Source organism: Carya illinoinensis, chromosome 10 (genome assembly GCF_018687715.1).
Source record: "Carya illinoinensis cultivar Pawnee chromosome 10, C.illinoinensisPawnee_v1, whole genome shotgun sequence".
Classification (NCBI taxonomy): Eukaryota; Viridiplantae; Streptophyta; class Magnoliopsida; order Fagales; family Juglandaceae; genus Carya; species Carya illinoinensis.
The window spans coordinates 27,398,577-27,423,672 of record NC_056761.1 but is presented as its reverse complement, the minus strand read 5'-3'; the positions used below and the strand labels follow the sequence as shown (position 1 = coordinate 27,423,672).

At 38.6% G+C, this 25,096-nt stretch overlaps 1 protein-coding gene across 2 annotated transcripts; it reads right to left on the bottom strand.

Moving 5' to 3' along the window:
- Window positions 1-405: 405 nt before the first annotated feature.
- Window positions 406-9,146, bottom strand: LOC122279072. Of its 2 annotated transcripts, none has more exons than XM_043089395.1 (11): window positions 8,983-9,146; window positions 7,453-8,070; window positions 6,709-6,886; window positions 6,376-6,604; window positions 5,735-5,874; window positions 5,258-5,547; window positions 4,804-5,016; window positions 4,220-4,708; window positions 2,986-3,651; window positions 1,059-1,586; window positions 406-782 (listed from the first exon to the last, which is right to left on the bottom strand). In XM_043089395.1, the coding sequence occupies exons 2-11, from the start codon at window positions 7,726-7,728 to the stop codon at window positions 558-560; spliced, it is 3,234 nt and encodes a 1,077-aa protein (XP_042945329.1). In that variant the 5' UTR covers window positions 7,729-8,070; window positions 8,983-9,146; the 3' UTR covers window positions 406-557. The 2 variants fall into 2 exon arrangements, with proteins under 2 accessions (XP_042945329.1, XP_042945330.1); XM_043089396.1 differs by having other exon boundaries at window positions 1,059-1,514; window positions 8,983-9,145.
- Window positions 9,147-25,096: the final 15,950 nt, after the last annotated feature.

Below are 25,096 nucleotides of genomic sequence, written 5' to 3'. Positions count from 1 at the left end.
ATTAAAAAAATATATTCTAATAATATTTTATTCAACTTTAAACTTTTATCTCAACTCATCACCTCTCATTTCCAAAAATAAACGATGCTAAGTGTGGCCCAATGCAATATCATTCTACCCTAATCTCTACAAGACATGCTCTTTCTTATGTGAAGCTTGTGGTAGTGTTTAGCGAAATGGTTCAGAAAAAATGAGGGCATGAGATAAATCGTGCTTGTCACGATCTTGGGAGGAATCTGCCCAGAAGCCTTGGGAGGAAGACACTAACGACCTTATGTGAATTCATGGACAGAGCTGACGACTTTGCCAACACATTGTTATATGAGTAAAAATTGTAAATATAAATGGCATTTTCCCAATATAAAGATCTACTAGCCTCAGAAAAGGAAAGGAAAGCCTAATAGGTGAGAAAAAAGATTTGAGAACTCTGTAAATAGGAGAGTTGAATGTACAGATCAACCATACAGTCAGATTTACCGCAGACCTTTCAATGAACGGGGAAAAAAAGAACAAAGAACAGCCTTAATTTTCTGCTACAGCAATAGACGATAAGCCTCCTAAGATTGGTTTTTGACAATCTTCACGCTGCTGTAGAATCGCTTTAGGTCTTTCATAGCCTTTTCCTCAGTCTGAATCGATCTAATGGATGAGGGGGTGTCAACCTCTGGTTTGAACCAGCGGTTCAATCCAGGGGGATCTGATGGTGAGCCCGGACCTGCAGCAACTGAAAATCCAGTCATTCTTGTTTTTGGGCTGTGGGAGAAACTCTGCTGTTGCTTTACCTGTGAGACACAAAAACAATATCAAATTTTCCATTGGGGGGAAAAATAAGATAATTCTAGGAGACAATCGGGCAGCCCATGCTTAGACATTGAGAAAAGAGTACACAGGAAAGTTTCTGACAAAGCATTTCTAAGATGAAAATGCAACAGATACCAATTTACATAATAAGTTTATATCACCTCTGTAAATTTCTGATAGTTAAAAATAAAAAAAGAATGAAGTATAAGAGGGAGACATTATGGGTGAGCAGGGAAGGAAGGGGTGGATTCACAAACCTTTTGCTGCTTCTGAATGTCCCTAAGGGATGGCCGAGAAAGGTGGGGAGGTGTCCCGGAAGCAGCCCAAGGAGGCGTACTTCTTTCGTCATCAGATGCTTGTGAGGTGCAAGCTGAGACCACCATTGGTATTGGGTTGGAAGGCAAAAACGAACTCAACAGGATTTTCCCGTCACTTTTACCATCAGATATATCTTCCACTCGATCTTTTATCCTGCTTGATGGGCTTGCCTTGATTTTGCTCTGCTCATCCTGTATTTCCCGAAGAGAAGTGCATCCCTTTGCTATTTTAGGCCCACCCCATGCAGGACCTTCGCTTCTGGGTGTTGGAGGGGGAACATCTTTTTGAGTGTCATCAAGAGCACCACTCAAGAACATAGAAAGTCCTCCTTTCTTGTTCTTTTTCTTGGAGTGCATTGGTAACGAAATTTTATTTTTTGGCAAGACTGAAGTGTCCTGAACAATGCAAAAAGTCGACTCTTTAGTGGCTTCGTTTGACAGTATTCCTTTGTCCATGACACCTTCCTCCTATAAAAAGTTGCAAATCAAATAGTTCAACTATGGTTTGCAAATTTTTTGTTCCCGTTTGGTTGCCAAACCCTCCTCAACTCACTTCATCTCATCATTACACCTTTTTCAAATCCCCATACACTTTTTCAAATTTCTATATAAAATATAATAAAAAATTTAACTTTTTCAAATCCCAACATACTCATAATATTTAAAACTAATATTCTAACAATATTTTATTCAACTTAACTCAACTCAACTCAACTCAACCCAACATCCAAACATATTTAAACATAATCTGTTGTTTAAATATTCAAATAATCCGTAATTTTTCTGACTTCTCAGTAAGTTTATGACAATATTACAAGAAAGTTCAATATAACATAAGAGAACAACAGATTATTTAGGGTACAATCAAACAGGTTCCTTTGAGGGTGACACTAAAGATACTAATCAATAATATGTTTTCAAAACATTCTTTATCAGATGCTTGGGTTAAGCAACAGAACTAATCTCAAAGAAGATTTTCTGAACTGTAAGTACAGCAGCCTGTGATAGCTCATATGATAAGGATAGATAACAATAAGGGTAGGTGATGCATGTGATCTCATATTGCTTGGGAATGAGAAGTTCTTGCTCTTTATAATGTTCTAATGCGGCTCCAATTATATCATTGACTAGTCCTTTTAGAGTATAGACTATATGGTTTGGGCTTTCTATTGTGGCGTTACAAATAGTATCAGAGTCTAGCCTAACCAAAAATGTGGGACTTGAGTTGTGCCACCTATGATGGACTAGCCCGAAGAGGACATATGGAATTTAAAGGGGGAGATTGTGATACCCTATACAATAAGGATAGATAAGGATAAAGGTAAGTGGTGTATGGGATCCCATATTGCTTGGGAAGAAGAAATTCTTGCTATTTATAAGATTACAATGGGGTTTCAATTATATCATTGACTGATCATTTTGAAATATAGGTCATATAGTTTGGGCCTTCCTATGGGGTATGGGCGTTACAGAGCCCCACCACACAAATGTGAAAATTAGTATACATTCAAGCAAATATTGTCCCCAGGATGGAGCAGGTATAACTGTGAGCATGAAAATATTGCACAGGGCTCAAGGTTGTCACCCAGCTACTTGGGGGGGGGGGGGGGGGGGGGGGGGGGGGGGGGGGGGGGTTAGGGAGATAAATGAAAATATTCCAGTTTTTTGATGAAATTTTTTTCTTATCCGGGCAAGCAAATTATCCAAATGGTCTGAACATTGGATGGGCCGGAAAGTTGATAGCTATAATCAACTAGCACTAACTCTTCCATCAGTAAACTTATAAAAAAAAAAAAACTCTTCTATCAGTTAAAAAATCCAGGAGAACAGCAAATTTAATTCAAAAGAAAATGGTTAAAAGGCTAACCTTATTCTTGGAAACCTGAGAAATTCCAACATCCAAGAAATCCTTTGTAGCATTCGTAATGACTTCAGTCCCAGAACAAGCAGATGTGGTCTCTACCTGTGATACCCTCTGTGCACTCTTTCTCCTCTGTTTTCTCACCTCAGCCCTTTTGTTTCCTTTTCCATCTGGGGAAACTGAAGATGATGCTTTTGCAAGTGTTGTAATCTCAACACCAAGCTCAGCGAGAGAACTCTCAAGAGCAGACTTTGTTTGGAGCTTTGCAATTTGTTGGTCATCAAGATGATGCCCACTAGACTGCTTTCCTTCAAGCATCTCAATCTGCTGCAACTTTTTCCTCAAAGCTCGAACTTGTTTACAGATGCCTTCATTGGGGTTATTTTTGGGTTGTAGAAAGGAGTCTAATCTTTTGTCATGTTTGTTTTTCAATGATGTAATCTTTGTGTGATTGCCCCGAGTCCTTATAATCTCGTTCTCACTATCATCCTCTTCACTATTAATAATTGCAGGAAAAGTAGCTGTTGGAGTTGGGAGCCGACGATAGCTCCATGGTTCTGATGATCTCAGGTCTAACAATTTTTCAAGGGTAGCTAGAATATCTAGTGAGGCACTTGAAATAGAATGTGATGAAACTGTAAAAATATAGTCAAGGTTGCGAATGGCAATTTCCTGCATAACAAGTGGAGAGCTTAGAAAATGCCCAACCACCAATCTGGATTAAAGAAAAAAAAATAACAAACTCCTCACATAATTTTGATTGACATACTAGATGTTCACATCATATAAACACCACTAAGTAGCAATCTTTCAAATGATCTTTAAGCTAACAAAGATCCAACACACTACTGTATTTGAGAAGTATTCGATTTTCTTCTTGGTAGTAAGCATGGCAGGCAAGGCCCCTAAAAAACTAAATTAAAATGTAACTCCAGCAGTCCTGATAGTCTAATTACAAGCTTAGCTTATGATGACTCTTGTGACTTTCTTTGTAAATCAAGTAATAAAAGATTAAAAAAACATCTAGTGATTATAATGTTTAGAACAGCAATGGGGCTTCTCCAAAAATGTTTGACCATGAAATCAAAACTAGAGAAATGCAAAGAAATAAAAAATTCACACTAATACTTGAAATATGCGAGCAGAGGCTGATGCTTGTTGTGTCCAGCATGGGTTTGAAATGGATTATAAACTTGCATGAAAAGCTCCCCCAAATAAAGCAGGCCACAGATCAGCTTACCTGACAGTGCTTCTTCAGATCATGTGCTTCAAGTGAATCTGCTATCTCGAGCAATTGTATAGCATTCCGTGGCTCAACTAGACACTCTGCCGCAACTTTTTCACAGAGGCCTTTTAAGCTGGGAATGGGCTTGTGTACAGAATCATATTTTTCAATAGGTGTTAACAGATTATTGGAATCCACATCATCAAACATTAAATCGTCAAACTCTCCTGCCTCATCCCTGATATTCAGCTTGAGCTTCTGAGGATTGTTAGCCACATTGGGAGAATAGACAGGATGATATAGAGATCCAACAATCAACATATGTGTTTCACCAACTGAAACTGAAGTACCCTTCTTTACACCATGTAACCGTGTTACAATAGGGGGCTTGTCATTACTGTTCTTCCCATCCCACATGTAAACATCACCTGTGGCTGTAACTGCCGCAGTCCAGTACTTTCCTGCAGAAATGCTGACTATTTTTTTTCCACAAAGTGAGTAGAGCTGCACAGAATAGAAAAAAAGGACATGAAAAGTAAACAAGAAGTCTTGGTTGGGATAACAGGGCAAAGACAACAAAGGCACTGAGAATATAAAACCTGGTGACATCTAAGACCAGGATCTGAGGAGACCCAATAAAATAGTGCACCATCATCTGTAAGAGCCACACTATGTACCATCCCTACGGCAACAGCAACCACATGAAGCCGATCCATGCGATGAAACTTCAAGGTGGTGTTCCCACATTTCTTCAAGTTTCTAGTAATGACTACACGTTGAGGTGTGACAAGTCGATGACCCCATGTGTATACCTGCCACAGAAACAAAATGTATGATTGGGCCAAACTTAGAGCTGAACATCAGGAAAGCACTTGCACAACCAAAGCCCAATTAAGAACAATACAAATAACAGTGTAGGAATGTGATCTGATCAAAGCAGAATGGGAAAAAAGTTATTACATTCAAGCTACAGTACGTGAAATAACACAACTGTTGATTGAGTTGGAATGAGTAGTTTAGTTCTAATAACAATTAAAATCTGCTACAAGTTACCTCTCCATCAGCTCCTAACACGACTGTGTGATATTTTGCAGCTGCAACACCTTTGAAAAACTTGCCTTTCAAGTATTCAACCACTCTAGGCATGTAATTTGATGCTGAATTAGATGTGCCATAACCAAGCTGCCCCTCCCTATTGCAGCCCCATGTGAAAACTTCACCAGTCGCAGAAACTACAGCAGTGTGTTTATTTGCTGCAGCTATAGCAACAATTTTTGACTTCAGAGAACTCACCCTTCGAGGCGTTGGCTGCGTATCCACAGAAGTGTAGCCAAGCTGACCCTCTGCACAACTTATATAAACAAGTGAATAATCCACAATTGATAATTTCAGGAAACACATAAATGACTTTAAAAAACATCTGTCACTCACAAGTAACATTATTTTATTTTTAAAACACACACTTCCAATTGGCAGTGGTAGGAAGGTCTTGTTTGGCATATTCATCTACCCAACTTCTCCATAATTTACCTCTATTGGATCCCCAGGTGAACACTTCCCCACCCTCTGTAGCAGCGACAGTGTGATGTTTAGCTGCTGCAATTGCCCTCACCCGTCGAGACCCTAAACCAGAAGTCACCTGACGGGGTGTGATAACTGCAGCTTGACCGCTGCAAAGAATACAATGATAAAATATGATTTATTATTTGCAATAATAGCTATGACAAGTGTATTTTAGGTGAAGACGTTCTATTCTCGCAGGTGATATATACAGGAATTGAACTTTTAGGTTATACAAGGCAATCAAAACTCTGTGTAAACATGCACTTTCATTCTGTTTGCACCACAACCCTCCGTCAGTGAAACTTTAAGAGGTGTGTGTGGAAGAACACAAACTCAATTCTCATTGATATTATTATTTATACACAACCATGCATATATACAATCAGCATTGAACTAAATAATTACCATTATGTGTGTAAAGTTCAGATTTTAAATTGTGACAATAAGTTGAAACAATTAAAAAGTTATAGCCATTGTTCAAAGCATAGAATAAGTTCGTAAGCCTAAATCATCAATGCCTGGAATGGGAGAGAATATGTAAATTAGGAATTACAATGTAGACTTAAACTGCATCGTACATGCAAATGACGTATGCTTAGAAATTCTACCTGTGTATATCAAAATCAGGGTGCCCAAGGCGGCCTCCTCTTCCAAATCCCCAAGTATAGACTTCTCCTCGAGTGCTGACTGCTACGCTGTGGAACTTTGCAGCAGAAACGAGCATGATAAAAGAACCATGAAGTGTGTCCACTTTGCATGGTAATTTTTGTATGTGTTCATTGCCAGTTCCAAGTTGATAGTTTGCGCCACTTCCCCAACTATACACCTCTGAAGTAACTAGAGACAGAATAACGTCTCAAGTTATTCCCAAACACAATTATGTTCATTTTCAAATGACACAATGACCCTCATTAAAGATGTCATTCCAAAGTAGAGGATACCTGAATTATGTTCATCACAAACCACCTGCAAGACAGGGCCAGATAGGAGATCAACTGGCATTCGACCTTTAGAATCCTCCAACGTAATGGAGGCACCTGATTGAAGAAGGATACTTGCCACTGCAAGATGACCAAAATGTAAAGCCCTGTGAAGGCTACTCCATCCAGATTCCCCATCCTGAAATGATTAATGTGAGGGTTCATGCAGAGCGGGAACACTAGTTTCAGAATCACTAAACTGAAATGCTCTCAAATGTTACTCAGAATCTGGAGTATAGAATGTAGAAGGATACACACTTTTCATTCTTGTCAACAGGATCAAAAAAAAAAACTTCATAATATAGAAATGATAATCTATACAAATACATCAAATGCTAACAGTCGGTTCAAGTTCCATGAGAACAGATTGAGATTGTAATAGATTCCCCCTTTTGCTCATAATTTAAAAGTGCCTGATAGATTAATAACACTGCATATTTTCTCATCATCTTCCAGACTGACAATGTTTTAATCTTCTAATTCAAGGAAAGCCAGGACGAGGAACTTTTTTTCTTTCTTTTTTTATAAGTAGGACAGGTAGAGGAAAAAAGAGTAATGCAATCAGGTTTAATGCAAACTCAATTCATAAAAAATATATGCCAGCATATCAAAACGGGACGGGATCACAAACATTCTAGAAGCAACAACTAGGCAGGCATAGGATAAAAAAATTCAAATATATCGAGGAATAGAAAAGTAACACACCCTAGCATCCGGATCTGCACCAACTGCAAGAAGCCTTCTAACAATGGGAATGTGGTTCCTCCAGGTAGCAATATGAAGAGGAGTTAGACCAAATACATTTCTAAGATTGACATTACCTCCATTCTTCTTAAGCAGTGCCAATGCCAAATCTACATCTGCCAATGACCCTTCTTGCACAACAAGCCACAGATCCCTCTGGGATCCACTCGACAAAGATTTGCGGCTGTGAGCCTGCAAATTCTGCTTTTGTCCTTGAGGGGAGACTAGCACTTCCATAAATTAAATTCTCGAGGATTAATGTGACAAATGAACAAACTAAATGTCTTCAGCTGAAAATGTCAAGAGCCAAAAACGTTGTTACTTCAGGTCAAATCACCACTCTGGCCCTCGAAGAGATTGATTATGTTTAATCCATGATATACTTGATCTTCCAATCCAAAACTTGTTAATGCAACAAAGAGAAATCCATTTCAGTAAATTGAATTAACAAGCTTCTAAACCACCACCATCATCACCGTCCTCATTGTAAATGCAAACCAACTGCAACAGCCATTCACAAACCCCCATCACAGTTTATGGCTTGCAGAGTAATCTCCATTAAACAGGTGAAGCAACAAGCTGTATTTGAAATTCCTCCTTCAGTATAATTTCCATAGAATACAGACATATCCCACCAAAAATAACTAACGGAAATAATAATTATGCTACACAATAAGCAATAAATACATATAAATGGGCCTTAGGAGATGACTCAGAAGTACCGCTCATGCAATATCTGAAATGTTAGATAAGTAAAAGCAGCAGATCACGGATAGGCTTCTACGCAAATTAGTAAACAGGTTATATCCATTGAAAGGAACCGAACACATCAGCTTCATATTATCTCAATGAGCACCAAGCCATATAAAACCAATGCAAATTGTCCAAAAAATGAACGTGGGAATGAAAAAGAAACTTGGCTTACACTCGATGCGTTCATTTTTCTCCTAGTCACAGCCAAAAATAAATTTCATACAATAATACGAGTCCCACCCAATAAATCCAATATGCAATGAAATCAATAAGGGAAACCAAGTATTCCAACAGGAGAATTTCCACCCGTCCTGTTGCACGTGAACCGGTATCATTTACCACCCACGGATCAAGCAATGACTCAATAATCCAGAATGAAAACTACATGAAATCTGATCAGTAACAATCAAGAGAATTCATACCCGCCATTCCCTTTATTTATTTTTTGGTCCCGGCAGTCTCACCCACCATTCAAAATGCCAGTTTTCGCAAAACTAAAAACTAAGTCACAAGGCTAACAACATCAAGAACCACTTAATCACCCATATACGGTAGCTTCAGAACACAGCAACCAATGTTGGAAAGTACACCATGGCTAAACAGCGAATATTTCCACAAAAAATTTAAAAAAAAAAAATGAAAAATTGCCCACGGAATGAAAGCACCAAATACATACAAATTTCTCAAATCAAAGGAGGAAAGATACACAACAAAAAAATATAAGATATAATACATCACCTGGGATGTGCCTGGAGAGAGAAATCACGGTATCGTAAAATTGGAACCGAAAAGAACTTGAAAAATATATGCTGGTTATGTTACGGTTTCGGAAAGTATCGAATCGGAGAATATACCCCAAAAGAGAGACAAGATTGCAGAAACCAAGTCCATTAGGAATTTCCATTGTTAAGGGTAATTTTGGGATTTCAAAACTATAGTTGGACTTAGATGCCCTGGTATTTTCTGAGTAATCGACGAGCTTGGGACATGGGCCCGAACTTTGTGTTGCCCTTCGGCCGCGTAAGCAATTTGTGTTCCTAGTGACACGTGGCCAAGACATAAGCAGATACATGGCTGAGAGTATACGAGAGCACAAATTTATTAACCGACGGTTTCGATTTTGGCTGGCAGTTGCCAACTTTCCAACCTCATAATTTGTCGTACAAATAGATACCAATTTCTTGTATGGTACCTGCAACATGTAAATATTGAATAATCGTTATAAAAAATTGAGGAAATAAGAGACTCGAAAACTGAATAAAAAAAGAGTAATTATTTTTTAAATTACTGGACGATGTTTACACACTTAAAAATTATATATAATATTATTTTAATTTTAAATATAATACTATTATTTAATTTATTTAAACACATTAAATTAAAAAATAAAATTACATACCAGTTGCTCTTCATCATTTTCCTTGTACTATTTTGCATCAATCACAGTCATTTTTATGTTAGACATTTTAGGATGTGTTTGGGTACCAAGAGTACTTCAACTTAGGGGTGTTTATATGAGTCGGGTTTTACCTGGCCCAGTCCGGAACCCAGATAACTAGATATCCGGTTATCGGTTCCGGTCTGGATTAAATCCGGACTAAAATCCGTATTCTGAAAAACTAAGTATATGCGGTCTGGATCCGATAAGAAATGCGGTTTATGTTTTAAGACACCGGGTACCAGTTTTGTACAAAATGAAAAGTGAAACCTACCCGTCTCCCAGCCGAACCCATTCTCATTTCCGTGTACCTCTCTCTCTTTCTCTCTCTCTCTCTGTGAAGAAACCCTAGCCTCCCTCCCTCATTGCTGATCGAAGACAAGAATCAAGATGGCTTTCCTTTCCTCTCTCAGTGCCGATCGAAGAAAAGAAAAAGGTAAGAAACTCTTTGAACCAGAAAAAAAAAAAAAGATCTCCGATGTAGTGATATTTTGGGGTTGTTCGAAGATTTTGGTGTCATATTTTGGGATTCTTCACCATCACTCCAGCATTCTTTTTTTCTTTTTCCAGATTTGCAGAAGGTCCTAACCTAGTAGATGCTAGTGGCTATCGGCGAGATCTAACAAAGACGGAAATCCTTCGATTTCTATTCTGGGGATGCACAAGTGTTGGGTGCTCTGTCTGGGTTTTCTTCATCGGTGGGTATTTTTTTTTTTTTCTCTTTTTTTTGTTCTCTCTTTGGTGACTTTGAGTGGGTATGTGATGATTTGGGCATGCAGTGGATTTTCTGGGTTGGTCCGTTTGTTATGTATGGAATTCATTTGTAATTCTCAGTTTATTTCCTCTTCACCACCTGCGTAAACGTCTTTCTGCAAAAAAAAAAAATTGTTTAAAAAATAAAGAAGGAAGAAGAAGAATAACTAGAACCATAATCTATGTCAAAGAGTTCTGGGATGATAGGATAAATAATACGAGTTCGACTGCTATATATAGAACAAAGGTCAAATACCAGAGCTCCAGTCGGTATTAATTTAACTCAGCAACAGGTTTCCGGCCATTATTTCTTTCAAAAAATCTTTTCCACTAATAGGAAAATAGGCATTTGATTTTTAATCCAGCATATACAAACCACTCCATGTGCTTTCTCCAGCATATATGCTAGCTCTATCTAAATGAACAAATCAAGATATTTTTAAAAAAAAAAAAAAAAAAACAGGAGGAAAATCATTTGCTTGATGGGTCTCATGATTAACAAACAAATAAATGTTTCATTATTTTGCTCTTTTTCATGTGACCTGCCTTGCCTGTTCATGCTTTTGATGATCATGATGCCCATCTTCATCAAATTAAAGTTAAGCACTTTGCTTTGGCTTTAGACACAAAAATTTCATGCCTTGTGAGTGTCATATCAAACTGAGTTGCATTTCAACTAATACAAGAATATTTAGATTCATTTTTATGCACTTATAATATATTCTATATATTAATGTTAAAGGCTTACAACCTTCTAACATTTCATATCCTGATGTTTTGATATATAGTCTTCGGGCTTTCAAGATATGGGGATTTTGTAGACTTAGAATGAAATATGGGAATCAATCAAAGTGAATTGGCCCATAGCTAAATTTCTAACAATGAAACTTTATTGTGAAAATTGCATTTTTTGGAATTGGTTTTTGTGTGACTTGTTATATTTTCTATTCAGATTCAAAGGGTTGGTTTTTGTGTAAGAGGTAGCTTAATGAGATAAATGTGACGCCCCCAAATCCCCACGCACGGACACGGGAAAATCGAGACGTCCGGGTGATGACATCATGGGTCACCACCCTATCGACGAGCACCAAGTGTGTGTATAAGCAACAAATGTGCACGAAAAAACACGCAACGGATAACGAAAGTCATAACTAAATATCAGAATTTTTCTTGTTTAATACAAAGCCGTTCAAAACTTATATATTAAAATATTACAAGATACAAATATTATTCAAAGTAACAACAAGATATTAACTTCAACTTAGACCTCCGGCGGAGCTGCATCCTCGGGCTCAGCCTCCTCCTCCTTTTTGATCCCTACACCAAAATTTACCATATCAAAAATGGTGCCGCAGGTAAGTAAAATCCAAACACTACTAGATAAAAACATAATAAACTCCACAATATGTATGAAAGAATGCATATGCTCACATTCCATAAAATCACACATTTTTATTTTTTCTACGCACGCCAAAATCCCATTTGGCCCCAAAAATGTATTCTTCACCAACTTATGCCAAAAGTCTCATTTGGCCCAAAACATATCCTTTAAACATAACCTCACCATTATCTCCAATAATGGCCCAAAAACCAGACCGTCAAAGCACTGTAAGCGGGAATCACAGGCGGGACTCTACCACCATCCCTGCTCACCACCGTCCCTACGCGAGCACCATAGGCGGAAATCACAGGCAGGACTCTACCACCATCCCTGCTCACCACCGTCCCTACGCGAGCACCATAGACGGGAATCACAAGCAGGATTCTACCACTGTCCCTGCTTACCACCATCCCTACGCGTGCCTTTGACTCAAACTAGTCAGTCCAACCGTTCACATATACCATAAATCATTTCTCGCTTACCAGTACAACTTTCATTTTTCAAACATATGTACATGCATGCAACTACACGAAAAACCCGGTTTTCCCTTTTTAAACATGAACATGCGTGCACTATATAAAGCAAACATCAAGGCACAAATATCTTAAACAAATAACAACATCAACCAAACAACTCTGTCCTCAATCCATCGGACCCCTGAACTCCTCGGACTCAGTCCGGAATCAACCAACCAGCAGTCAAATAAATATTGTTAGAGAAAAATATATTTAAATCTAAAAGTAGAGTTTGAAAAATACTTACAGCATTATATGGTATTTTTCGAAAGCTCGCGGCGTTGCAAGCAGCGGAAGAAAAGCAACGTAATAGTGTAATTTACACTGTTGCCATGGGTAATAAATTACCCACTTTCGAACGGGGACAAACTAAGACCCGAAATTGATAGGGAATGGTCTTGAGATATTTATGAAGCTAAAGGAAATGAGTTTTGGCCGTGGGTGGTGGTGGAAACGGCGGAGGAAGCGGAAAAGCTCAAATTGGAGTTGAGCTCATAGGAGCTGCTCCGGCAACGGATCGAGGCCTGAAATGAGTGGTTTAGGTCGGCAAGACGTGGGGGAAGAAGCTGTGAAGAGATGGTGGCCGGAGGTAGTGCGACAGCGCAGAAATCGGTGAAAAACCGTGTGGCTTGGAGGAGCTCGTGGTGTCTAACGGTGGCTCGGATGGAGGTGAAACTTGGTGGGGATGTTTGCCGGTGAGAGGGGAAGAAAACTAGGTAGGTGGTGTAGGCCACGCCGCCGGTGAGCGGCGGTTCTGGGCTGCGAAAGTAACCGGCGACAGCGAAAAAACAGAGTAGGTGCCGTGACTTCCAGGGGCTCGTGGCGGCTAACGGCTGGTCCGATGGCTTTGAAAATTGGTGGGGATGATCTTTGGTGGGAGGGGAAGAGAATAGTGAGGGTGGTGCACTACACAGTGGCCGGACGGCAGCGCATCAGGCTGACAAACAGGCGGCTACGGAAGGAGAGAAAAGGGGCTGCTGTGCGTACGCGGGAGAGGAGGAAGAAGAAAGAAGAAGAAAAGGAAGAAAAAGAAAGAAAAAGAAAAAGGAAAAAGAAAAAAGAGAAAAGAAAAGATAAGATAAGGGAAAAGAAATGAGGTCCAGTCCTCACTCAGGAAACCAAAACAGATCCGCCGAAAACGATTTTAAAAACCATAAAATGACTAAATAAATTAAACACAACATCAAACAAATTAAAAACCAATTAAAATACATTAATTTAAAATAAATAAACCAACATATTAATTAAATTAAAAACAACCCTTTAGTGAAAATACACGTAAAAGCGGGTCATCACATCCTTCCCCCTTAAAACAAATTTCATCCTCGAAATTTGCAAGATCAACCATCAACGCCAAAAAGATACAAGATACAACTCTGAACCTAATTGAGAGATACATATCATCGACAACTCCCAACAAATCCAAAGGTTATTATCTTCACACCATAAATTACTAATATCAACAACGTCTTTGCTTTACCTTCCAAACTTTCATCCCATTCCAGCTTTGTTAACCTAATAGTCACTTCCAAAGTTAACCATCCATAAACCAAATTGCACGACCAAAAGATTAATCTCTCATTAAAACTTCGAATCACTACTAATTCCTCAAAATCAACACAAAATTTGAACTTCTAAGAATCTCCAAAAATCATGCTTTCTCGCGCACTCTAATAACTCACCAAAATACATAAAGGCTATATCCTCAAAAATTAATATCATGAAAAACAAGCTCAATCCACACCTAATCACAAGAAAACTTTTACCACATTTCCATAGAAAATCATATACCTCCAAAACCCACAAATCTCCATTCATTCCTCAGTTGGCCACTGCTGCCTTAAACAAAAACCAACATTCCGCAAAAATACATACATTGATTGATGACAGAAACCAGTACTAATCAACCTCCAGGCCCCAATTTGAAAACACATAACCTCATCCCAAAATACACCTATCTCTTCTAAAGATAAGAAACATCTCCAAAAGGCCCAAGTCCTTCCCAGCCAACCAACGAGAGCACCTATAACCTCTATCCGATATCCCACACTTCAAGCTCATTACCTATATTTTGAATAACATCTAATCTTGCAATAACTAACTCACCATAAACTACCATTGACTTCACCTAGACATAATCGAAACGCTCTTGGTAACTCACCCACCTACTTATACTCTCAAAAACTTTAGTTTTAGCACAACTAATTCCTTCAATAGCACTTCACAAAAAAAACATCTCAAGACAGGCCATACTGTTTAAATTTTCAATCCATCAAAAACTATTAAACAACATTCAAGGATCCTACTGCTTTATTACTTCATACATATGATCATGCTACCCACCTTTGATGCATAAGTTTCAACTTCTAAAATTTATTACTTCATACACCACATATGGTGACCTAACGATCTCTTTTCAAGTTAAATAACCATATCCCCAATTCTCCCAACTGGATACTTGATCTCCAAAGAAAAGTATAGCCTCACCAATTTAAATTCCTATGACTTCAAGTCGCAATTAATTTTCAAGATAAACACAACAGTCGTTTCAAACCATCATTCCGATGGGTAACCCGCTTCTACTGCACATTTCGTTCAACTTGCCAAATAACTCAAAGGCAAAATTTCTTGAATTTAATATTACCACACAGATTCCTCTTCAACTCCTACCAAGTCAAAAATAGATGAGACTAGGACCCGCACTCCCCGGAATCCATACGCACTTACCATTACTACTCATCGATCTCATGTACTCTTAGCCAACACCACAAATCATTCAAACGTACAAGTGATCCATTATCACATTTCCATCACCTAAACTTATATCCTCAACTCAACAAGAATCATTCTTGAATCTACTCAACTTATATCCTTAAATCAGCAACTAACCATTGCTTAAAGTTTGGTACCGAGAATGACTTTAAACCTGTTAAGAATCCATTCCCAAAAGTCTACGGATTGTATAGCCTCAAATTCAATCGTATTTAATACCAACACAAAATCTACTATTTCCAACACCCTGATGGAGCTATATCTTTCGAGTCAATAGAATCATTTCCTAAAATCTGCCACTACAACCTCGGGTTAACAATAAATATTTTTCTAAACTAGCTCGATATCTTCAATCCTTAAAGAAATACACGAACTAGATCATTACCTCCAATTCTCAAAGGAATCTACTCTAGAAAATTTTCATATTAATAACTCAACTCCAATTAACCCCATTTTAATGGTTACAAACTAATCACTCACTAGAGTAGATCAAGCTACAGCACTAAGTTTGTAAAACTAAGAACTCAATTCTTATTATAAGTCAGTCCTTCAATTCTGCAATTTTAAAACCTTAAATCAAATAAGGATCATCTTCTGGAACTTCTAAGATCAAGGAACTTACATCCCATAAAAGAAAAATCGACTCTCAAATCCTTCAAATTCTAAAACATTACTAGATAATAAATCATTTTCTGAAATTCTCAAGATTGGTAGCTTTAATCCAAAACATTCACCTTAAAAGCTTGTAAAATCTAAAGCCCCAATTGCCACCAAATTATTCATCCGAATCACGAAATCTAAAACTCAAAATTTAATTATTCCCCCCCCCCCCAAAGCTTGTTGAACCTAACACCTTAATTACCATAAACTTATTTTCCTAAAATCTATAAGGCTCCAAACTTTAAAACTTTAATGAAACTTCATAAAATCTATCCTTGAAATTTGTTGAACTTACAATCTACTACGTCATAGACTATTTCATAAACTCCACGGAACTAGAGAACTCAAGTATTCTACTTCCCTAAAAGATCACCCAGATCATGCCATTCTCTCCAAGCCTCGATAATATACATATATAAAAGAAAACAAAACCACACAAGGCATTCATCACGAAGGATTAAATTAGACCCATACCTGCCATGATTCCAGCATTCTGAGTCTCCGTAACCTTGCCTCCAATGGTACCAGGAGTCATTGCGTACATTCGAGCCCGAGCCAATTGCCTCTGGTTAGCTCTACCACTGCGACGAGCTCCACGGTTTTCTTGAACTCGACTAGGGCATTCACGAGCAAGATGCCCTATCTGACCGCACTCAAAACATTAGTTACTACCCAGACGACACTCGCCTCCGTGAGCTCTATTACATCTTCCACAAACTGGCACTCGTCCTCCCATACGCACTCCCGAGGCTGCTAATGGTCGAATCCCGGTCCGCTGAACAAACTTCTGAGGCGAACCCGAACTACTTCCTTCACCAGAAAAACTCCGCCTCTTATGTCCTGGAGGGGAGCCTATTCTCAAATTATTCTCTCGCTCCACAAGAGTAGCCACATCCACTAAATCCTGAAAAGTGGATATCTGGTGGTTGACCACCATACAGCGTATATCAGGACGTAGACCCTCCTGAAAACACTCGGCTCGCATTTCCTCTGTGGCGATGAGGTGGGGAGCAAATCGCCCAAGTTCTATAAATCTTCGGGCGTACTGTTCCACGGTCATGCTCCCTTGGACCAAGCTTGAAAACTCTCTTACTTTTTGCCGCCTCACAGAAGCGGGAAAGAAGCGATCATTAAACTCTTTCTTGAAGCGCTGCCAGGTCACAGCGGCGAAAGACCCCAGTTCTGATTCCAGCATTACTCTCTTGGTATCCCACCACTCAGAAGCGGTGCCTTGCAACAGATAGCTGGCGTAGAGTACTTGTTGCGCCTCAGTGCAACCACACACCTCAATAGTTCTTTCCAAGTCTCTGGCCCACTTTCCAGCTTGAGGTGGATCCTCTTCTCCAGTGAAGTGTGGAGTTCTATGCTCCAAAAAGCGCTCATAAGTGCATCTAGCTTGCACCATGCCACTAGGCCCTCCTGGGTATAGCCAAGGCCGTCATTGATGTGGCCAAGGACCTCCTTGTTGTGGCCAAAGCCCTCCTTGTTGCGGCCAAGACTATTCTTATTGTGGCCAAGGCCCTCCTTGTTGGGGCCTAAAATTCTGCTGCATGAACTCCATCATCTACCATATTGCTTGGGCTATAGCATCATCTCTCGGTGTATCGTCCTGAGGCCCTTGAGTAGATTTCCTTGATCTCACCATTTTCCTGCCACAACACAACCTTTGACCCCCCTTTAAGAAAAACAAATAAAAACCTACAACATAAAACCAAAAACCAAAACCAACACCACATAGCCAGAAACAAAAAAAAAAAAAAACCAGCATGCAATAACATAACTAAATAAATAAAAACAAGCAAACAAGCTCAAATAAATAAAACAAATAAAACAAATCAAATAGCAACTTTACTTATCATAAATTTTAAAACACAACTTTAAAAACATTCTGGTACTACCTACGGAACATGTGGTTTTACCCAGAACCAAACAGCTCTAATATCACCTGTGACGCCCCGAAATCCCCATGCACGGACACGGAAAAATCGAGACGTCACGGGTCATCACCCTATCGACGAGTGCCAAGTGTGTGTCTAAGCAACAAATGTGCACAAAGAAACACGCAGCGAATAACGAAACTCATAAATAAGTACCAGAATTTTTCTTATTTAATACAAAGCTGTTCAAAACTTATATATTAAAATATTACAAGATACAAATATTATTCAAAGCAACAACAAGATATTAACTTCAACTAAGACCTCCGGTGGAGCTGCATCCTCGGGCTCAGCCTCCTCCTCCTCTTCGATCCCTGCACCAAAATCTACGGTACCAAAAATGGTGCCGCAGGTAAGTAAAATCCAAATACCACTAGATAAAAATATAATAAACTCTACAATATGCATGAAAGAATGCAAATGCTCACATCCCAGAAGATCACACATTTTTATTTTTTCTACGCATGCCAAAATCCCATTTGGCCCCAAAAACGTATTCCTCACCAACTCATGCCAAAAGTCTCATTTGGCCCAAAACATATCCTTTAAACATAACCTCACCATTATTCCCAATAATGGCCCAAAAGCCAGACCGTTAGAGCACTGTAGGCGGGAATCACAGGCGGGACTCTACCACCATCCCTGCTCACCACCGTCCCTATGCGAGCACCGTAGGCAAGAATCACAGGTGGGACTCTACCACCATCCCTGCTCACCACCGTCCCTACACGAGCACCGTAGGTGGGAATCATAGGCGGGATTCTACCACCGTCCCTGCTTACCATCATTCCTACGCGTGCCTCTGACTCAAACTAGTCAGTCCAACCGTTCACATATACCATAAATCATTTCTCGCTTACCAGCACAGCTTTCATTTTTCAAACACATGTACATGCATGCAACTACACGAAAAATCCGGTTTTCCCTTTTTAAACATGAACATGCGTGCACTATACAAAGCAAACATCAAGCCACAAATATCTTAAACAAATAACAATATCAACCAAACAACTCCGTCCTCAATCCATTTGACCCTCGAACTTCTCGGACTCAGTCCGGAATCAACCAACCAGCAGTCAAATAAATATTGTAAGAGCAAAATATATTTAAATCTAAAATTAGAGTTTGAAAAATACTTAAAACACTATATGGTATTTTTTGAAAGCTCGCGGCGTTGCAAGCGGCGGAAGAAAAGCAACGTAACAGTGTAATTTACACTGTTGCCGTGGGTAATAAATTATCCACTTTCGAACGGGGACAAAATAAGACCCGAAATTGATAGGGAATGGTCTTGAGATATTTATGAAGCTAAAGGAAATGAGTTTTGGCCGTGGGTGGTGGTGGAAACGGAGGAGGAAGCGGAAAAAGCTCAAATCGGAGTTGAGCTCGTGGGAGCTGTTTCGGCAATGGATCCAGTCCGGAAATGGGTGGTTTAGGTCGGCAAAAGGTGGGGCAAGAAGCTGTGAAGAGATGGTGGCCGGAGGTGGTGCGACGGCGCCGAAATCGGTGAAAAATCGTGTGGCTTGGAGGAGCTCGTGGTGGCTAACGGTGACTCGGATGGAGGTGAAACTTGGTGGAGATGTTCACCGGTGAGAGGGGAAGAAAACTGGGTGGGTGGTGTAGGCCACGCCATCGGCGAGCGGCGGTTCTGGGCTGTAAAAGTAACCAGCGACAGGGGAAAAACAGAGCAGATGCTGTGACTTCCAGGGGCTCGTGACGGCTAACGGCTGGTCCAATGGCTCTGAAAGTTGGTGGGGATGATCTCTGGTGGGAGGGAAAGAGAATGGTGAGGGTGGTGCACTACACAGCGGCCGGACGGTGGCGCACCGAGCTGACAAATAGGCGACGACGGAAGGAGAGAAAAGGGGCTACTGTGCGTACGTGGGAGAGGAGGAAGAAGAAAGAAGAAGAAAAGGAAGAAAAAGAAGGAAAAAGAAAGAAAAAGAAAAAAGAAAAAGAAGAAAGAGAAAAGAAAAGATAAGATAAGGGAAAAGAAATGAGGTCCAGTCCTCACTCCGGAAACCAAAATAGATCCGCCGAAAACGATTTTAAAAACCGTAAAACGACTAAATAAATTAAACACAACATCAAACAAATTAAAAACCAATTAAAATACATTAATTTAAAATAAATAAACCAACATATTAATTAAATTAAAAACAACCCTTCAGTGAAAATACACGCAAAAGCGGGTCATCACAGTAAAAAAAATAACTTAGAATGAAGTATCTATGGCAACAAACCAACCACAATCAATCAAACTTGGTAGTCTAAGATCAATGCCAGTACCTTAACAAAATAAAAGAATTTTTGGCATGAAGATGATCTTAATCTGGTTGATTCTTTCTACTTGGATGTCATCTATCAAAGAATCCAAAGTCTAGGCGATAACTTTTTTCAATACAAGAGCATGTTAGAGGATTAGATGGATTGCAGAAGAAAGAAGCCAACTTTGTTTTATTTCACTCTCATAAATTATGCTTTTTCAGCCAACCATATCTCAGTCTACGCATGGATAGTTTTTGTTTTTTACAGGATCTCTTTCGGTCCAATCACTTGCAATTGCTATTTGGTGTGGAGATAAATCATTGATGAAAATGCATCTGATTTTGTAATTTATATATTTTAATTTTATAATTTATATATTTTAATTTTGTATTTTGTAATTTATAAATAGCAAATAATGGAATATGTAGTGGATTGCATTATGATGCATGCATAGATGAATATTGAAATTGTTTTTTTAGATGCATTTAGTATTTTTAGAACACAAATATTATGCTTTCCAACTTGATGACTTAAATTGTTTGTTAGTATAATAAAGGCTTTTGTATGAAAAACAATTATGGTTTGAAACTTTTTAAATAAATATAGGCTTTTACATACTTAAAAAAAATGCTTTTAAACGGATTATTTTCTAAAAAGCTTTATGTGATACCTCGTTTTTACGTGTATTTTCACTGAAGGAGTATTTTAATTTAATTAATATATTAGTTCTTTTATTTTAATTTATTGTATTTTAATTGGTTTTATTTTAGTTTGATGTGGTGTTTAAATTATTTTAGTTGTTTTATACTTTTTATATTTGTTTTCGTCGGATCAGTTTTTGGACTCCGGAGGTGAGGATTGGACCTCATTTCTTTTCTCCCATCTTTTCTTTTTCTTTTCTCTTTTTTCTTTTTCTCTTTTCCTTTTCTTTTTCCTTTCCTTCTTTTCTTTTTTCTTCATTTTCTTTCTTCTTCCTCCCGTGCGCTGCTGCATTCTCTCTCTCTTCTCTGTCGCCGGTTGCTTCTTCAGCCCAGACCACTGCCATCCGGCAACCGTGGCCTACACCACCCACCCAAAAACTTTCCCCTCCGGCAGGTGAACCACCCCACCAAGTTTCACCTCCATCCGAGCCGCTGTTTGCCGCTGAGAGCCCATCTAAGCCACACGGTTTTTGTGCATTTCCGCCGCTGTCGCTCCACCTCCGGCCACCATATTTTCACTACTTCATTGACTCACTCAAAAATGAGTAGCACTAATGCTATCCCAAGTGCAGGAGGATGTCGTGTAATAATTAGGAATAAATTCCTAGATCGTCTCCTCAGGGAAAGTTATTTAAAATTAAACTTGTTGAAAAAAATGTGAAAAACTTCACAAAGAGAAAACAAGAGGATGATATGTGCAATGGATGGAAGAGATTACTAGTCATGGACTAGATTCATGTTTTTAGATTTTGATTGTCGGATTGGATGTAAATGACTAATTGATTAAACTCAGAAATTAATAAAACTAAATTAAGAATATTAAATTAGAAAGTAATTGACAAAACATGAACTGAAAATTGAAAATGTCTAAAACCAAGATTCTAGAATTCATCTTTGTATTTAAATCACAAATTCTCAAAATAACACATAACAATTGTAATCACTATTAAATGAAAGCTTAAATAAGTGAGAAAAATAAATAAAATGAAATAAGTAATCAGCAAATAAATTACCCAAACTTCTAAACCAAAAAAAAAATCTCAAAAGTATTCCATAAACTTTAAACTAAAGTTAAATAAAATAGAGAGCGAAAAGTCTAGACGAAAACTCCCCTTCACCATTCAATTGAAATCTAAAGCAAAAAGGAACAACTTCTCATGTATCACTCTTGAAAATTAATCTCCAAATCTTTAATGAAAACTCTAGAACAATTCCTCTACTCCCCACGTATGATGTTTCAGAAAAATCAAAAACGAAAACAAAAACTTATAACCAAACCTTTATTGCAATAAATTAAGGTAACAAACTTAATGAGAACTCCTAGAACAATTCTTTTGTTGTATGGAACCAACTAGCATATTTAATTAAAACTTCTAAAATAATTCTTTTGTTGCATAAAACCAACTAGCATATTTAATTAAAACTTCTAAAACCAACTAGAATAACTTGGCTAGTTGCCTCTCACATTCACACTTCATTTGCATTCACACCTAATTTTGGCCGCCTCTTGCATTCACATTCAATTGAAGAATAATTCTAGCCGACTCAAAAACTTGACTCAATCGGTTTCAATTCAAACCAAGCAACCAAGCAACCAAACACCTTTCACTCAAACCAACCAACACATTTTTCACACTAGAAAATTTCAAACCAATTTCAGCATTGGCAACCGACCACTTTCCTTTAATCATGCACCGATTTTTGCTTTCTTTCCTTTTTATTTTTCATTTTCAGCAAAACACATTAAGCACCCACCGACTTCTCTCAATTAATTCCAGCACATCACACTTCAGCTCAAACAAATCATGCACCGAACACCAATCACTGCATCTATTCTTTCACACCTTTATTCTACCATCCAGCCACACACACATGCATATATATATATATATATATATCAATTCGGTGCCAAACTCCCCCAACTACAATTCACTCCAGCCGACTTCTCTTATTTCTTCCCACACCTTTTCAATTTCTGCCGTCCAGCCACATACACATTTTAATTCCAGCACAACATTCACATGCCTCTCTCTATTCTCTTCATTTCAGCTCTTGTCCAATTCAGTGGAAAGGCAACAGCCTTTGATGACTTTTTCAATGTCAAATTTGGTGGAGACAATTCGGTGGACAGCAGCTCAAATAGACCATCTTTTTCTTTATTTAATAACCGGACCACTTTCTAGCTTTTCACATGTTTATGTAGCTCAAATGCACCGGTTCTCTTCACTTTAATGGGATCATGTTTCAACCAACAACTTCCCTTTTATCATGCCGATTTCTCAGCTTCCAACCTTGCACATGTGAATGGATTAAATCCATGTGATATGTAGCCACTTGGAAGACAATTTCTTTCCAAAAGAGGTTCTTTTTTTTATGGGCCATTGGAAGGGAATCGGTGGATTTATTTGAGTGGAGTAAGTGGGAGTGTGAGTGGAAGAGGTGGTGTGTGAAGTGCATACGACACTCTTCAATCTAGAGGTGGTCAACAATTCAATATATCTTTCCATGCCATGTGTATAGGACCTACAAGCCAAAATTCATTGTTTTGAGTTATGCATGCGTTAATGACTTCCAATCTATTCAAAAAGTTTAACATATGGATCACATACAAAATTTATCTCATACCAAGCTTTCTAAATAAGATAAAATATGCATATGAATAAACATTATCCAATTAAATCTCAAGTTATTAAATTAAGCATAAACTCATGCTATTAATCAATTTAAATCACAACTTGCATTCATTCCCATTAACCATTTTTCCATTTAAAACCAATAATAATGTCATGATGAATTTAAAATATATTGGTTTTAAATAGCTAAAATATGCAATATTTTAGCTCAATCATTCATCACCTACCTCTTGCCGTCCTAAATCACCCATTTCCGGCCCCGATCCGTTGCCGGAACAGCTCCCACGAGCTCAACTCTGATTTGCCATTTTTTCACTTCTACCGCCATTTTCACCGCCACCCACGGCCAAAACTCACTTCCATTAGCTTCATAAATATCTCTAGGCCATTCCCTATCAATTTCAAGTCTTGGTTTGTCCCCGTTCGAAAGTGGGTATTTTACAACCCATGACCACAGTGTATTTTACACTGTTACATTGCTTTTTCTTTGCCGTTTGCAATGTCGTGATCCTTCACAAATTATCTTATAGCCCTGTAAGTATTTTTCAAACTCTATTTTAGATTTAAATATATTATTGCTTTTACAATAAATTCATTGACTGGTTGGTTAATTCCGAACTGAGTGCGAGGAGTTGGGGGTTGGATGGATTGAGGACGGAATTGTTTGTTATTATTGATATTGTGATTGGTTGGATGATTTGTATCTCGAGGTGTGCATTACATCGAGCATGCATGTTCATGTTTTAAAAAGGAAAAATTGGATTTTTTTCGCATAACGGCATATATGTACATGTGTTGAATTGAGAAAAACTGATTTTATTTGCGTAAATGGATTTTCGGGTGAGTGTGTATCACGACCCCAAGCCAAGATGGGGTATTGTCTCGATGGAGGTCCTCTGGTCACTCGGGAGTGTAATATACTGAGTGACGTCCCCTGAGTTGTCGCTGGGCCACAACGGGAGCGAGCGGGATGGTAACGCTCTCGCACTGACTCCGTGGCCCTTTGCTAGCGAGGGCTAGAGGATGCTTGGCTATGTACGCGCGGGGCGCAGAACTGGGCATCGCTCGTTACGAAGTCACACGCATGGTCGTTACTCGTGGTGTGACGATGAGAGCCAGGGTGTGCGGATGACCCCTAGGGGAGGTCATGGTGCATTTGGATTAATTGGTTATTGTTTTGAAATTGGATTTGGGCCAAATGAGATTTTTGGCATGAGTTGGAAAGGAATTGTTTTTAGGCCAAATGGAACTTTTGGCGTGCGTCGAAAAATGTGGATTTATGGGATATGTGCATTTGCATTCTTTCATGCATATTGTTGAGTTTAATATGTTTTTATCTTATGGCGTTTGGATCTTTACTTACCTGCGGCACCATTTTGATATTGTAGATTTTGATGCAGAGGTCGAGGAGGAGGAGGAGGCTGAGCCCGAGGAGGCGGCTCCGCCGGAGTATTGATTTGGAGTTTTATGCCTTGTAGTTTGGTTTTGAAATGATATTTGAGACTTGTAATATTTTATTATGTACGTTTTAATCGGATTTGTATTAAACAAAAATTCTGGTACTTAGTTATAAGACTTTTATTATCCGCTGCGTGTTTTTATTTGCACACTTGTTGCATGTTCACACACTTGGCACTTGGCGATAGGGTGGTGACCCGTGTTGTCATCATCCTGATGTCTCAATTTCCACGTGTCCATACATGAGATTTGGGGGCGTCACACTTTAATAAAAAATAGGCTTTTTACTAAAAACAACTTACGTTTTTAAACTTTTTTAAATATGAACTTTTATAC